Source organism: Triturus cristatus, chromosome 5_1 (assembly GCF_964204655.1).
Source record: "Triturus cristatus chromosome 5_1, aTriCri1.1, whole genome shotgun sequence".
Taxonomy (NCBI): Eukaryota; Metazoa; Chordata; class Amphibia; order Caudata; family Salamandridae; genus Triturus; species Triturus cristatus.
The window spans coordinates 706106735-706123126 of record NC_140587.1 but is presented as its reverse complement, the minus strand read 5'-3'; the positions used below and the strand labels follow the sequence as shown (position 1 = coordinate 706123126).

At 45.8% G+C, this 16392-nt stretch overlaps 1 protein-coding gene across 1 annotated transcript in view; it reads right to left on the bottom strand.

The window, feature by feature from the left end:
- Window positions 1-16392, bottom strand: part of CCDC178 (coiled-coil domain containing 178) — a 1033935-nt gene that overhangs the window by 879990 nt on the left and 137553 nt on the right. Inside the window, exons 7-8 of the mRNA XM_085605687.1 lie at window positions 13503-13706; window positions 8086-8306 (exon numbers count right to left, since the gene is read on the bottom strand). Of these exons, the coding sequence (XP_085461813.1) occupies window positions 8086-8306; window positions 13503-13706 (425 nt within the window). The remainder of the gene's footprint in view (window positions 1-8085; window positions 8307-13502; window positions 13707-16392) is intronic.

The window sequence follows — 16392 nt, the reverse complement described above, 5'->3', positions numbered from 1 at the left end:
GCTGAAGAGGGGTGAAACCCCAAAACCAGTCCTTGGATGCTTGCTTCCAGTCCAAGGAGGACCTGGCTTGGCAGTTTGGGGTGGACTGTTCCCACGAGGCACAGGCTCAAGGCTGATTTGCATATGGCTGGGTTCAAACTGGAATGACATGGTGAGCAAAAAACGATGGATTTAGGCCCAGATCTCTGTACTGTGGTGATGTATGACATTGTTCTGCATTCTGTCCATCAACTGTTGTTTTTGCATTTGTCACCCCGAGTGGGACGGGTATGCCCAGACGTGGGTCCCGTGCTCTCCATGCCACTGGAATCAAGCTATCCTGGCTGAAGAGGGGTGAAACCCCGAAACCGGTCCTAGGATGCTTGCTTCCAGTCCAGTGAGGACCTGTCTTGGCAGTTTGGGCTGGACTGTTCCCATGAGGCACAGGGTCAAGACTGACTTGCATATGGCTGCGTTCAAACTGGAATGGCATGGAGAGCAATAAAACGATGGATTTAGGCCCAGATCTCTGTACTGGGGTGAATGTATGACCTTGTTCTGTATTCTGTCCATCAACTGTTTATTTTGCATTTGTCACCCCAAATGGGGCGGGTATGCCCAGAAGTGGGTCCTGTGCTCTCCATGCCACTGGAATCATGCTATCCTGGCTGGAGAGGGGTGAAACCCCGTAACTGGTCCTAGGATGCTTGCTTCCAGTCCAGGGAGGACGTAGCTTGGCAGTTCGGGCTGGACTGTTCCCATGAGGCACAGGGTCAAGATTGATTTGCATATGGCTGGGTTCAAACTGGAATGGCATGGTGAGAAAAAAAACAATGGATTTAGGCCCGGAGCTCTGTACTGGGGTGAATGTATGACATTGTTCTGCATTCTTTCCATCAACTGTTGTTTTTGCATTTGTCATCCCGAGTGGGACGGGTACGCCCAGACGTGGGTCCCGTACTCTCCATGCCACTAGAATCAAGCTATCCTGGCTGAAGAGCAGTGAAACCCCGAAACCGGTCCTAAGATGCTTGCTTCCAGTCCAGGAAGGACCTGGTTTGGCAGTTCGGGCTGGACTGTTCCCATGAGGCAAAGGGTCAAGGCTGATTTGCATATGGCTGGGTTCAAACTTGAATGGCATGGTGAGCAAAACAACAATAGATTTAGGCCCAGATCTCTGTACTGGGGTGAATGTATGACATTGTTCTGCATTCTGTCCATCAACTGTTGTTTTTGCATGTGTCACCCCGAGTGGGACGGGTATGCCCAGACGTGTGTCATGTGCTCTCCATGCCACTGGAATCAAGCTATCCTGGCTGAAGAGGGGAGAAACCCCGAAACCGGTCCTAGAATGCTTCCTTCCAGTTCAGGGAGGACCTCGTTTGGCAGTTCAGGCTGGACTGTTCCCATGAGGCACAGGGTCAAGACTGATTTGCATATGGATGGGTTCAAACTGGAATGGCATGGTGAGCAAAAAAACGATGGATTTAGGCCCAGATCTCTGTACTCGGGCGAATGTATGACATTGTTCTGCATTCTGTCCATCAACTGTTCTTTTGCATTTGTCACCCCGAGTGGGATGGGTATGCCCAGACGTGTGTCCTGTGCTCTCCATGCCACTGGAATCAAGCTATCCTGGCTGAAGAGGGGAGAAACCCCGAAACCGGTCCTAGGATGCTTGCTTCCAGTCCAGGGACGACCTGGCTTGGCAGTTTGGGCTGGACTGTTCCCATGAGGCACAGGGTCAAGACTGATTTGCATATGGCTGGGTTCAAACTGGAATGGCATGGAGATCAAGAAAACAATGGATTTAGGCCCAGATCTCTGTACTGGGGTGAATGTATGACATTGTTCTGTATTCTGTCCATCAACTGTTGTTTTTGCATTTGTCACCCCGAATGGGACGGGTATGCCCAGATGTGGGTCCCATGCTCTCCATGCCACTGGAACCAAGCTATCCTGGCTGAAGAGGGGTAAACCCCGAAACCGGTCCTAGGATGCTTGCTTCTAATCCAGGGAGGACCTGGTTTGGCAGTTCAGGCTTGACTGTTCCCATGAGGCACAGGGTCAAGACTGATTTGCATATGGCTGGGTTCAAACTGGAATGGCATGGTGAGCAAAGAAATGATGGATTTAGGCCCAGATCTCTGTAATGGGGTGAATGTATGACATTGTTCTGCATTCTGTCCATCAACTGTTGTTTTTTTCATTTGCCACACCAAATGGGACGGGTATGCCCAGACGTGTGTCATGTGCTCTCCATGCCACTGGAATCAAGCTATCCTGGCTGAAGAGGGGAGAAACCCTGAAACCGGTCCTAGAATGCTTCCTTCCAGTTCAGGGAGGACCTGGTTTGGCAGTTCAGGCTGGACTGTTCCCATGAGGCACAGGGTAAAGACTGATTTGCATATGGATGGGTTCAAACTGGAATGGCATGGTGAGCAAAAAAACGATGGATTTAGGCCCAGATCTCTGTACTCGGGCGAATGTATGACATTGTTCTGCATTCTGTCCATCAACTGTTCTTTTGCATTTGTCACCCCGAGTGGGATGGGTATGCCCAGACGTGTGTCCTGTGCTCTCCATGCCACTGGAATCAAGCTATCCTGGCTGAAGAGGGGAGAAACCCCGAAACCGGTCCTAGGATGCTTGCTTCCAGTCCAGGGACGACCCTTTCTTGGCAGTTTGGGCTCGACTGTTCCCATGAGGCACAGGGTCAAGACTGATTTGCATATGGCTGGGTTCAAACTGGAATGGCATGGAGATCAAGAAAACAATGGATTTAGGCCCAGATCTCTGTACTGGGGTGAATGTATGACATTGTTCTGTATTCTGTCCATCAACTGTTGTTTTTGCATTTGTCACCCCGAATGGGACGGGTATGCCCAGATGTGGGTCCCATGCTCTCCATGCCACTGGAACCAAGCTATCCTGGCTGAAGAGGGGTAAACCCCGAAACCGGTCCTAGGATGCTTGCTTCCAATCCAGGGAGGACCTGGTTTGGCAGTTCAGGCTTGACTGTTCCCATGAGGCACAAGGTCAAGACTGATTTGCACATGGGTGGGTTCAAACTGGAATGGCATGGTGAGCAAAGAAACAATGGATTTAGGCTCAGATCTCTGTACTGGGGTGAATGTATGACATTGTTCTGCATTCTCTCCATCAACTGTTGTTTTTGCATTTGTATCCCCGAGTGGGAAGGGTATCCCCAGACGTGTGTCCCGTGCTCTCCATGCCACTGGAATCAAGCTATCCTGGCTGAAGAGGGGTGAAAGCCCGAAACCAGTCCTAGGATGCTTGCTTCCAGTCCAGGGAGGACCTGGCTTGGCAGTTTGGGCTGGACTGTTCCCATGAGGCACAGGGTCAAGATTGATTTGCATATGGCTGGATTCAAACTGGAATGGCATGGTGAGCAAAAAAACGATGGATTTAGGCCCAGATATCTGTACTGGGATGAATGTATGAATTTCTTTGCATTCTGTCCATCAACTGTTGTTTTTGCATTTGTCACCGTGAGTGGGACAGGTATGCGCAGACGTGGGTCCCGTGCTCTCCATGCCCCTGAAATCACGCTATCCTGGCTGAAGAGGGGTGAAACCCCGAAACCGGCCCTAGGATGCTTGCTTCTAGTCCAGGGAGGACCTTTCTTGACAGTTCAGGCTTGACTGTTCCCATGAGGCACAGGGTCAAGGCTGATTTGCATATGGCTGGGTTCAAACTTGAATGGCATGGTGAGCAAATAAACGATGGATGGGGACGGGTATGCCCAGACGTGGGTCCCGTGCTCTCCATGCCACTGGAATCAAGCTATCCTGGCTGAAGAGGGGTGAAACCCCGAAACTGGTCCTAGGATGCTTGCTTCCAGTCCAGGGAGGACCTTGCTTGACAGTTCAGGCTGGACTGTTCCCATGAGGCACAGGGTCAAGGCTGATTTGCATATGGCTGGGTTCAAACTGGAATGGCATGGTGAGCAAAAAAACGATGGAATTAGGCCCAGATCTCTGTACTGGGGTGAATGTATGACATTGTTTTGCATTCTGTCCATCAACTGTTGTGTTTGCAGTAATCTGCTACTGTGCTGCACCATTCTCCAAATGAACCTTTGGTACCCTTTTTTTTTTTTTCAATTTACTACTTCAAAATGATGGGCATTTACTGTCTTGGAATGGTAGATTTTTCTTTTTTTTAAATGGCTACTGCATGATGACATGTGTGTGTGTGTGTGTGTGTGTGTGTGTGAGCACATAAGTCTTCATGCTGCGTCCAGATTTGGGCTTTTTTGTGCCTATGATATTCTGCAGCTGCAACAAGATTCTTTTTCTTTTTGCCATTGATGCTTTATTAAACTTACTACCAAAGTGCAAAAGCTGAATTGATAGGGATTGATTCTCCCCCCCGTCCCCCGTACCCCAGCCCGCACCGCCCTGGTCGGTAGAAGCCGCTTCTGTGAGGATGGAGTAATTTACTCTGGCTACATGGTGGAGAGGCTTCCCACCCAATTCATAAATGACCGCAAAGCAGAAAATCATTTATATAAGCATTGGCAGGAACTGCTGTCGTGGAGGTTCCTACCAATGCACTTTACTCTGTGCTACGGGGCTGTGTGTAGCACAGAGTAAATGGTTTTTCATTACAAAAAGAAAATCCCGAAAAACCATTTTCTTTTGGTAAAGAAAAAATATAATGCTCCCTACCATGGAAGTCTTGTCCGATGGCGGGGGAAGCATTATAATGATTTTACTGTTACTTACTTCTCGGTTTTACCTGGCGGTAGGGAACAGTAAAAAAATGACAACATTTATTACTTTATATTTTTTCTTAGCAAAAAGAAAATCCTGTTTCAGCATTTTTTTTATAATATAATATTAATGCATTAAAATTGAGGCACTCTGTTTCCGTTTTCACTAATGTTTACAGATAAATAAAGCCAGAAAAACATTTGTTTTCCTGCCTGTATTTATGTTTAACTGTGGATAATAATGGAAATTAGGTTGTTTCATCAGTGATTCTAAATGCTATCACTTATGACTCCCAGAATAATAGCTGTGCGGATTAACAGATAATGGGGTTAAAAAAAAAGGAATTTTAGTAATGAGGCTCAACTAGCAGTAGATATGCATAAAGTTGATACTAAAATGTGCTTGTTTTCATATAATTGCATCGATTTATCATCTTTGGATGTTCATATCAATGAAACCTGTCAGGCATTCAAGTATGAGTGTTCACTTATTGGTTAACTAAATTTGGAAGTATATTAGTTTCAGCTTTGTTTTTTCACGAAACCCCAAAAATATGTGGTTAAATAATGATAAAATTAACAAAAAATAAATACAGACAGAAATATCAAAAAAATAAATGCCATAAAACCAGGAGGCCTAATTATCATTGTTTACTGTTCCTTACTGCCAGGTTTTACCTGGCAATAAGAAACAGTAAAAAATGACTACATGTCCTCCCGTTTAAATTGGGTGGGTGGGCATGCAGCAATTTCTTTGATGGCCCTTAATTCCCAGGGCCGTTGGAGAAGTTTGGCTACAGCAGAGACAGATTAGTCTCCGCCACCGCCAAACTTAAGATCCACCCGCAATTAACTTTGGCCGGTGGACCACTTTATTGGCATGGAAGGAACTCCATCGCTGTTGTAACAAAGTACCCTCTCCACCAATATACAAACCAGGTCCTTTGTCCACTCTTTTTATATTTGTGCCCATCTCCCATGAAGATTCTTCTGAAATCTACCAATATTGTGTTTAAGTCTCTATACTGCCTGACTAGCCTTATCTCTTGCTTTCTTTCTACTCACTTTCTCGCTTTGTTCCACTAATTCCCAGACATGACTTGCTTTTCCTTCCAAACCACTGGCGAGTCTCATTTCACTAACGGCCCGACTATGACTTTTGGTGGTGCATTGGTGGGCAGCCCACCACCACCGCCAAGAGTCGCTGTCACCCGCCCGCCAAATTACATGTTTTTTTTCAGTCAGGCAGGAGGCATAGCAGTTCCCCCTGCGGTGCATGTAAAAAAGGCACTGCATGGGAACGCCTCACAAGGTTTCTGCATGGCACTGACTGTAACGTCCATGCTGTGTAGGAACTGGTGAGCATGCACACAGGGAGGCACATGTTGTGCACCCCTTTGTGCATACACAGGGCGCAGAGGCACAACAGGACCCTGGAGGGCCCCCTTTGTTTCCTCTCTGCCAGGGTTTTCATGGCAGCGGAACCACCATGAAAGCCCTGCCAGAGAGGAAACTCGTAATATGCCTGGCATTGACCAAGGCAGTCCTGCAAAGCATATTGTGGCCTCTGACTGGTGTGCTACCGCCAGAGAATGGCAGTTCCCTGGCGGCGGTCCCAGGGCAGTCCGACCACCCAAGTTGTAATGGGGCGGTCAGACGGCCGGTGCGGAGGTGGCTGGACCGCCATCACAGCGCCACCACGAGTCTGGCAGTCCTTGGTCCGCCAGACTCTTAATTAGGACCAACGTCATTCTTCATGCTGCTGACTTTCACTGGAGCTGTATCCCAGCGTAGGTCTGTCACGCTGTGTTATTGGATCCTCCGTCAGCCACTGGCTGGCTTAAACCCTTCTGGTGACCAGTTAGCCTGACTCTTTATAATCTACATTTAGCAATTGTATACCAGTTTCTTGCTCTTCTTTGCTCTGTACGTTTAATGATTTTAATAAAAAACACTTCAAACGCATAAAAATATATAACAAAAACGATTTTGAAGGGACTTTTTTTTAAAATACCGATTATCATCTGAAAGGCACTAAGGGGCATATCAGCAAGGGTCGGAGATAAAATTATCGCCGCTTTAGCATCCATTTTCGGGCGAAAAGCGGCGATAATTTTATCGCACTATCAGCAAGCTCACGCTATCGCGTGAATCCATGCCTTAGCGCCCTTTCCCTTAACGCCCAGCTTTGCATCTCTAATGAGATGCAAAGTGGGCGTTCCTCCTCAAAATAATGTGAGAAATGTCGCTAACAGACATTTCTCCTATCTGCAAGCTGATCGCTAACCTGCGTAGCGATAAGAAAAGTAGTGCTAACCGTGGTTATCGCTACTTTCCTTACACCTGCTTTCAGTCTGACTTACCCATTATATCCAATGGAAGGTGGATATAATGGCTAAGTCTGCCCTGCCCTATCATCAAGCTATCGCCAAACGTTGTGCGAATATCGCTGGATTTCCAGCGATAATTGCACATTTGACAGCTTGCGCTTGAAATTGTATCACTTTTGATATAAGCGTTGCTGATAGCACTCTATCTCAGCGATGAAATCCAGCCGTAGCCGGCGATAATTATCCTCATGCTAAGCGCGCTGAGCGATAATTATCGCCGGCCCTTGCTGATATGCCCCAAAGGGGCATATTATCAAGGACGGCGTTAAAAATTATCGCTGGTTTAGCGGCAGAAAACTGCCACTAAAGCAGCAATAATGGGCTTGATAATATGCCCTTGAGAATTCCGATAGAAGTCCATGTTCTGGTGTGAACATGGGCTTCTATTGGAATTCTCCAGGGCATATTATCAAGCCCATTATCGCAGTTTTCTGCCACTAAACCGGCAATAATTTTAACGCCGTCCTTGATAATATGACCCAAAGAACAGAACTCAAGCTGTGCATGTGCAATTTCGTAACAGTTTTGCCCCCGCGGTCAGTCTTCAGAGCCCGGTTTTATTAGAGATGGACAGTCCGCCATAAGCCACTGAATGGAGGGGGTCACACAAGGTCCACCGCTATGCAAACTGAGTATAATTCAAATATTTAACAGAAATGGTTGCAAGGTATTCTTTTACAAGTAAACTCTGGTGATACGAGCATACGCAGCGAGGTTGGGGGGGGGATTTTCTGGATGGCTTTTTTCAATACATAGATGCCAACATTTTAGAGGAGGGAGATTCTATAAACAACAAAAAATCGGGATAATGTATTTCCCCCCATTTCCTTCTATTGAAATAGAGGCAATTTCAGGAGGGAGACAAACAAAAATAAAGGCTTAAAAAATCTGGAGTTTCCCGGCGGAATCGGGTATATTGACATGTATGTCAATACACTGATTATGTTTACCATTTAGCGATACAAGGCGAATGAATACCTCAGCCTGGATCCGCTTTATAGTAGCCGTCGCTTGGTTTTCCAGATGCAGCTTTTCCTCCAGCAGGGGGCAGTGTTTCTCCAGAAAGTCCAGGTCTTCGAGCAGCTTTGCATTGGCTGCCTCTAACTTCTGGGCTTCTGCCAGTGCCTTCTGGAGCTCTTGCTTTTTAGAGGAAACGTGCCACTGCAGTTCAGAGATATCCCTCACACAGGCCTCGTGCTCTGTCATACGTGCAAAAAGAAGTACGTCAGCAGATCAGTGGAAAGTTCACGACTGGCACAAAGCATTTACAGTTCCAGACATACTTGTGCACATTGATTTGGAAGCACCAAATGCCCGGAATCATTAAAAATAAAAGCGAAATAAACATTTCCGGTACATTAACAAGCCATGGTGACGATGCCCTCAAATTTGACAAGAATCTTCCTCGTCGGCTTAAACTAGCATCTAATTTGGACAGCAAACTAGTAACAAGTTTATTTTAGCATCTTCTTAGGCCCTTTCCTAAGGACTGTTTAATCAATAAACAGATATTTATTTAAACATAAAATGCATTCAATTGTCATATTTCACTGTAGTCAGTACGACGTTCCAACGAAAAGATAAATTAACAGTGTACTAGAGCGTATTTGATTAATAAAACAGACATTGGCAAAGCCAATAGGTCTAGTGTTGGCTTCCAGCCTTAGGCTTTGGCAATTTTTGTTTTTTTCGTGATGGTTTTCTAAATAGCTAATGGTAAGCTCGTCAAGCTAAAAAAAAACGTGGCTCAAAGGAAAAATATTATTGGTCTCAAAAAGCATGCATGTCCATCAGCCGCGGCCCGTGGAGGGAGTTCCGTGGGGCGGAAAGGTGGGGCGGGGGAGGGGCAGAGTGGGGGGTACTAAAAACCGGAATATGGATAATTGGAGGTAAGTAAACAATTAAATAAATAAAACGAATTTCGTTGCGCAACCTGCATCGCAAAATGTGATGCAGCGCGCTACGAAATTCGTTTTATTTATTTAATTGTTTACTTACCTCCAATTATCCATATTCCGGTTTTTAGTACCCCCCACCCTGCCCCTCCCCCGCCCCGCCTTTCCGCCCCACGGAACTCCCTCCATGGGCCGCGGCTGATGTCCATTAAGAGAACTACTTTATGTGTGGATGTACTGCTTGTGAAAGGGCAGAATGTCAGCATTCACATGAAGTTAGCAGTGCATCAAGTGGGCTGACCCATTGCCCCAAGCTGTATGCTGCAGTGAGAGGAAGAAAAAATGTGAATGCAGGCCCCCCTCTCTGCTCACTGAAGATGTTCATAAGGGAAAAATAAAATGATAACGCATTATAATTTTATTTTACTGCACTGGCTCAGTTGGTTAGCAAGTGGGGTGGGTGGGGCTGGGGCGTTCAGAGCTGGGAGATGAGCAGTGCTTAATTTGAGCAGGTGCTTTCCGGTGCTCAGCACCGGCACCTAATCCTCAGCACCGGTGCTTATAGCACCAGTTAAGGACACACTTGTTTGGAAGGCACATGATTTTCCACAGAATCACAGAATGTTGCGGTTTGTCGAGACTCGAACCTGGATTCCCCAACTCCGAAATCGGCAGCTTTAGCCATTAGGTAGAGTCCTCCCCAGAATAATAAGTGCCAGGGCTCTAGTCAGGAGGCAGTTTGCACCAGCACATTTCTCCTGTTAGCGCTGCCTCCCGAGGAGAGCCCCTGCACTATTTATTTTACAAATTAACCACTGGAGATGAGTGGTAGGCACTTTCTAAGTGTGCATGACAGTTTGGCTGACCGTCTTGGGCCGGCCAACCAGGCATGCGCACTTAGCATGTTCTTCACCAGGCTGTATTGCACAGCCTGGTGGAGAACATGCACAGCCTCCCACGCCCTCTCTGAGCACTGAACCACGGCGCCCTGACCAATCACAATGCTGTTGTAAGGCAGCGTTGTGATTGGCTATGGGACTCTGGGAGGCTGTGTGCTTCCTGCTGCCGGAGAAGAGCTGCGTTGCCTTACTCTGCATCAAGGAAGGGTTCCATGGGCGTTGCGGTGAGTGTTCCCACACAACATCCATGGATTTTGACACTGCCTCAGAAAGGACAAACCGGGGGCAGCGCCAAAACTTTACGCCTCCCCAAAGCAGACATAACGAGGAGAAATGTTTTCATTTCTCCTCTTTTTTCCTCTTTCCATGCGTGTTGCATTCTGCATCACACTTGGAAAGACGAAAACGCCTCTTAGGATGGTTTTTGCCCAGGAAGGTGCCCTTTTCTGCACAAAAACAATCCTGCCAGCAATGCAGATACGCTTGCACCTTGGTGCAAGGGTGCCTGCGTTGGCACTAGGCACCAAATTTTGCGCCGGCGCTGCCTCAAAGGACAGGAATGCACTGTATCTCGTAAATACGGTGCATTCCTGCCCTTTCAAATTAGTTTAGGTCAGCACAGCAAAAAGGTTTGTGGCGCTTCCCTATGCCAACTTTTTGTAAGTATGCCCTTCTGTCTACACCCCCTTTCCCCAGAGCTATTCAGGCTGCGGTACTCTAATGCTCACGTGCAACAAGAATTACATTTCCACCCTGGTATGCACAGACAAAGTCCATAGACAACTAGGACTTTGGTGCAAGGTGCGGCAGTTGGCCACTCTCTATTACCTTTACGCCTTTCTTCAGAGTCCACTGTGCATGGTCTCCAATAGGCTTACAGTGTAGGTCAGGTACACCCTGTACCAAGTGCCCCACCTCCAGCAGCCCACTGTCCAATGCACAATGGCTCCTGCAAGGATTCTCCCTAGGCACAGTACTTACTTGCCATGCTCTGGGCAGGTAGTGGGGAGATGCTTTCATCTGACACCTTGCAGCAAATGCCCCACCCTTAGCTGGTATACTGGGCACTTATGCAATGCCTCCAGGCTCACAACTCCAGTTGCAAGGTTTCTTCAAGAAAAGGGGAGAAAGGTCCCGATCCCTTACTCGCCGGGTATTAAGCGTATGTCATAATGGTGCTGGTTCTTGCCCGATGACAGGGGGAGACCCCTATCCCCATAATTTGAGCAGAGTTCTGAAGGTTTGTCCAGGCGAGGTTTATATTTCTTATGCTTGGAGGAAAAAATTCCAAATTCAATACAGATTGATCCAAAGGTGAGTAATCATTTATTTGCACTCTCTACATTGGAGTGGGTATGAAGGATGGAGAAAGAGGTGGCACAGCCAACACGTGTTTCGCCCCCTACATGGCCTATCGGCCTGGGGCTTCTTCAGGGCTGTACAGTTAGGGTTAATAGAGCAATTGAAAAAATATATGCAGTGAGATATGTGAGTATGTAGCAAGAGAGTGAGGAAAAACAGGTGGGTCGGGGTTTGAATTGTGTCAGGAGGAGAGAGGAAAGGGAAGAAAGAGAGGAGAAGAGAGAAAGTGGATGAAAAGAGTGATAGATGTTACAGGACAGAGGACATATAGTTGATATCGGAGAGTTAGTGAGGACATAAGCAGTGCATTCAAGATGAGAAAGGTTGTAACGTAATCGTCAAGTGGGGGTTAGTGAAGGAAATTCAGTTGGACACGGTATGTAAAAGTTTAAATATATAAAGCACATATCATTTGTTGAATGAAAAATAATGATTATATCATATGTACATGTTTAAAAGAAAAGAGAACAGGATAATGTACAGTACAGAATTACAGCCGACCATACAGGTAATATGAAGGTGTGCGTAGGCCATGGTCATTTTTAAATATGAAGAAAGACATTGTTTTTTACAATAGAATTTTCAAAAAAGGCCATAAAAGGAAATTGTGCGCGTGGTTATTACGAGTTATAGGGTGATTCGATTGTAGTCCACGTAAGCGAGACGGAGAGAGTATGAAGTTCGACAAGTAATGGAAGATAAGGGCAAGGTAACGGTAATAACAGTGCATACAAGAAAACAATATTTGTGAGGCAATTATCATTTCAACAGGAATGTGAAATAGAAAAAGATGTATATTTACAGAAGTAATTCCGTATCAGGGGCAGCAGGGTGATGAGTTTGTATTTGTTTCCATGAGAGAAAAAGTCACAATTAGTATTAGATATAGATCTGGCTGTCGAACACGCAGTGTAGATCAGGCGATATCTTGGTGGTCGAAAAGTTAAGTGACTAGCTCGTTTGGCATGTTGAGGTGATCTGCGGTCGTGTAGAGGCGACTATCGTAGTTGATAAGCGGTATCATGCGTGATAAGAAAGGTGGTAGTGGTTCCATCCTTCGGTATATCAGATGGCAGGCGTGATCTCAATTTAAGGATCCAACGTAGTGCTGTCAGGGTTTGTGTAAAACGATAATGATAATCGGTGATAAAGTGCTCATGAACGCTTCATGCGTGAAAATATTTACAGTGGTGGTGATTCCAGCTGAGGTCGGCATCACGGCAAAACGGTCTCGAAACAGAGATTGGCGTGTTGCTATCCGAGTGGCGTGGTAGTGAAAAGAATGGAATGAATGTGCTCGTGACAGTTAAGGCGCAATTAACTATATATGTGGGATAGTCAAAATAATAAAGCATTTTCACAGTAGTAGCATAATGTAGTCAGAATGGAGCTTACCGGGTGTTTCTGTAATGAGTAATCTCAACGAAGTAAAAGGTAAAATACCGAGGGATTCTAAGGGGAAGGGGATCAAAAAGAAAAAGAGATTTCCTTAGCGCATGGCTGAGGGTAAATCAGGACGGTAGTATGGGGTTCGTAGCAGCGCTTACCTCAAGTCGTGGCTAATGCCTACTGCGAGTGTTCTGTTCGGTTCGGTGTTCGGTGTGTGCCCTGAGCAGCCAGCGTTTAAAAAGGGCTCAGGGGAACGGACATCCGGGTTGTGACTAGGCCCAGGATGTGGACTTTGGCCATGCACTACACCCAGACCCACCGCTATCACTGCCTGTTGTGCATGGTCTTTGGCACTCTTCACATGTCGTTGCACTAGGTCACGCCCTTCAATCAATTACCTGCTCTGGTACCAACTGTGCAACTGTCATTGTATCCTTACTTATTAATAATTCCCTGGGGGGATTTCAAAGGAAATTAAAGTTTAGGACCACTTTCTAAGACCAGTCTTATATGAAACTTTATTTTTGGAAGGTTTCCAGCTGATTCATCAAACAAGGCATAAGCTATAAGCAAACCAGAGAAAATGTGTTTTTTCTATGATTGCACTCAAACGTATGCATTAATGCCATCTGGTAGAGGGGCTAATGCATAGCACTGTGCGTATTACATACTGATGCAGAGTTCATATTAGGGCCAGGCGGTAAATGCATTCATGCAACCTCACTCTCACTTGAGTTCATAGAAACAGAGTTGAATATTATACATGGATTGTTTACAAAAGCCCCTGCTACATAGAGCCTTTATTCCCTGCATGTCTATGATCAGCATTATGATCACTCTCCCAAATTACCTTTTTGGACAGCAGGACCAAGATGCTGAATCCTCCAGAGAGATATAGTGTCAATCTTCACATACAGAATTTTCTTCCGCTGCCTCTCTTGCATCAAAGCCTCTTCGGCTTCCTGGCGGTCGGCTTCTAGCCGCCAAATTAATCTGATGACCTCCGATACCACATCTTCCGTCTCATACTTGAGGAACTCGGTTCTGCTGAAGTCTTAACACATTGTCAACATATTGCACCAGAATGTAAAGAGCGAATGATAAACAGTAAATGAAATAACCCATTCATCGATTAGTTTTAGTATATGACCGCCCAATTTGATAGTGAAAACATTAAGATACAATTTACAGTGACACAGTAAAAGCAATACTCAATACCACAACCCTCTGTCCCCTTCATCCCCATTAAAGGTGGATTGATCTACAAGGCGTTCTTTTTGTTCTGCTGAAGTCAAACTATTGTGAGCAGGATGAGTATATACATTACAGTATACCAACCCAAGGAACTTTTTTGACAACCTTGTCAGGTTTGCCAGAGCTCGTGTTGTCAACACTCCCTTCAGACAGTGGTTAGTTTGGGTCAGCCAGGTCCCTTCAACCACTACTTGAACATGGTGTAATCCACATTTTCGTTCAGAGTTGAGGAGGATTTCAATCGCACCATCCACCTGCCTTAATAGTACTTTCAACTGCAATGCAAGGATGTTGAAGCAAAGCATCCATACACTACATTTGGCTTACTAAAAGTGTTTCTACTGTCTGTTTATGCTGCAATAATGGTGATGTTGCACCTAAATGTGTCTTCTAAATGTGATTTCCCTCCTAAAATGGATTCCAAACTTCTTATCAATGTTGTACCATAGTGAATTTGCACAGTTACATGATTTTGCATGAAAATATAATGTTACTCTTAATTGGGATACCACAATGCTGCATACCCTTGTAATCATTCAGTTAAATCTGGACTTGCCATAAATCATGGAATTAACATATTCAGACAGGGAGGAGATTGGAAGCTCTGAAAGACTCAGTAATGGCTCAGTCACTAAAGACTATGAGGGTACGAGCTTCCTAGCTCACAATTCCACTTCCGGGTCACCGGTGTTAGAACACATATTTAAAGACACTCATGGCTGCTTGCCTGGCAACGATTCATGGTTGTATTGGCTCTCCACCCCTGCACAGCTCGTTCACCCAAGCTTGTGTTCTATCAGCTTTTCTGTTTTTTCCCTGCTGGTCCCCCTTTAATGTGCAACACTGCCATTATCCCTTTTGAGCTTTTGTCTTGTTGCTTATATGTTGTTTGGCGAACATCTGGCTCCTGCTGTTTAAGGAGTTTCCTGCTTTTTGGTGTCAAGATGATCACCGCTGGTATCCCAGTTGATGCCTGGTGTCATCACCCTCTCTCCGCCCTGATCAGATTACGATACTCACTGCCATAGGAAGAAACATCCCACTATCCAATAGATTACTTCAAACAGCTTGATCATTGACTTCTCTACACTTACCATACCAGTGCACCAGCCTGCTAGTAGACAGCAGCACAGACTGAGCATTCCAAATAACACTTTACTTCAGCAAGTGCTCCTGCATTGTGTCTTCTCTTACCACGCTTTCCTCTTCTTCCTTTTATGAAGGATCTGAGTTCTCTACACCTCTGGAGAGGCTAAGAGATGGCAGAGATTGTCAGGATCTTTGGCCAGAGCTTGACAACTTGGCATCAAGTGTGATTTTTTTACCTAAAAGTTATTTTTCACCTAAAAGGGATTTTACACATAAGTGTGGTTTTTGCTCCTAACTGCTTTCCACAGTAACGATGATGGTGTACTAAGGGTGAATTTGCATCTCAATGTGCTGTCAACCGAATGTGATGTTATTCTGATGTATACTTTAAAAAAATAATGTGACACGCCACTACCACATGTTCTCTCTGTGCTGCATGATTTTGCGTCTAAATAGAATACCACACTTGTGTTGACTTTGCACCACAAGTGATTTTTCAGAGCGCCCTCTTGGACAAACCTGAATCATGATGGGGCTTAATAAGGTCAAAAGTGTTCAACATTGCTACAAATAATACAATCCCTTTATTCAGACTGTTCATGTAGTTTCATAGCCTTGAGAAAGACCAGGCCTACGTGCCACAAAAAGGCAAAATGTGATGGCTGTCATTCTCTGTTACTGATTGTAAACACCAAAACACACAAGATGATGTACGGAATGTTGCACATTGGCAAAACATTCACCCCCAGTCATAGATCTGGGTTTAATCCATCGTTATTTTGCTCCCCACGCCACCCCAGTTCAGACATGGCCATATGCAAATCAGTCATGACCCTGTGCCTCATGGGAACAGTCCAGCCCGAACTGCCAAGCCATGTCTTCCCTGGACCAGAATCAAGCAACCTAGGACCGGTTTCGGGGTTTCACCCCTCTTCAGCCTGGATAGCTTGACTCTAGTGGCTTAGTGATCACGGGACCCATGTCTGGGCATACCCTTCCAACATATGTGAACAGCAAAACACACAAGATGATGGACGGAATGTTGCACATTGGCAAAACATGCACCCCAGTCACAGATCTGGGTTTAATCCATTGTTATTTTGCTCACCACGCCACCCCAGTTCAGACATGGCCATATGCAAATCAGTCTTGACCCTGTGCCTCATGGGAACAGTCCAGCCCGAACTGCCAAGCCATGTCTTCCCTGGACCAGAATCAAGCATCCTAGGACCGGTTTCACCCCTCTTTAGCCAGGATAGCTTGACTCTAGTGGTGTAGTGAGCACGGGACCCACGTCTGGGCATACCCTTCCCACATAGGGCGAACAGCAAAACACACAAGATGATGGACGGAATGTTGCACATTGGCAAAACATTCACCCCAAGTCACAAATCTGG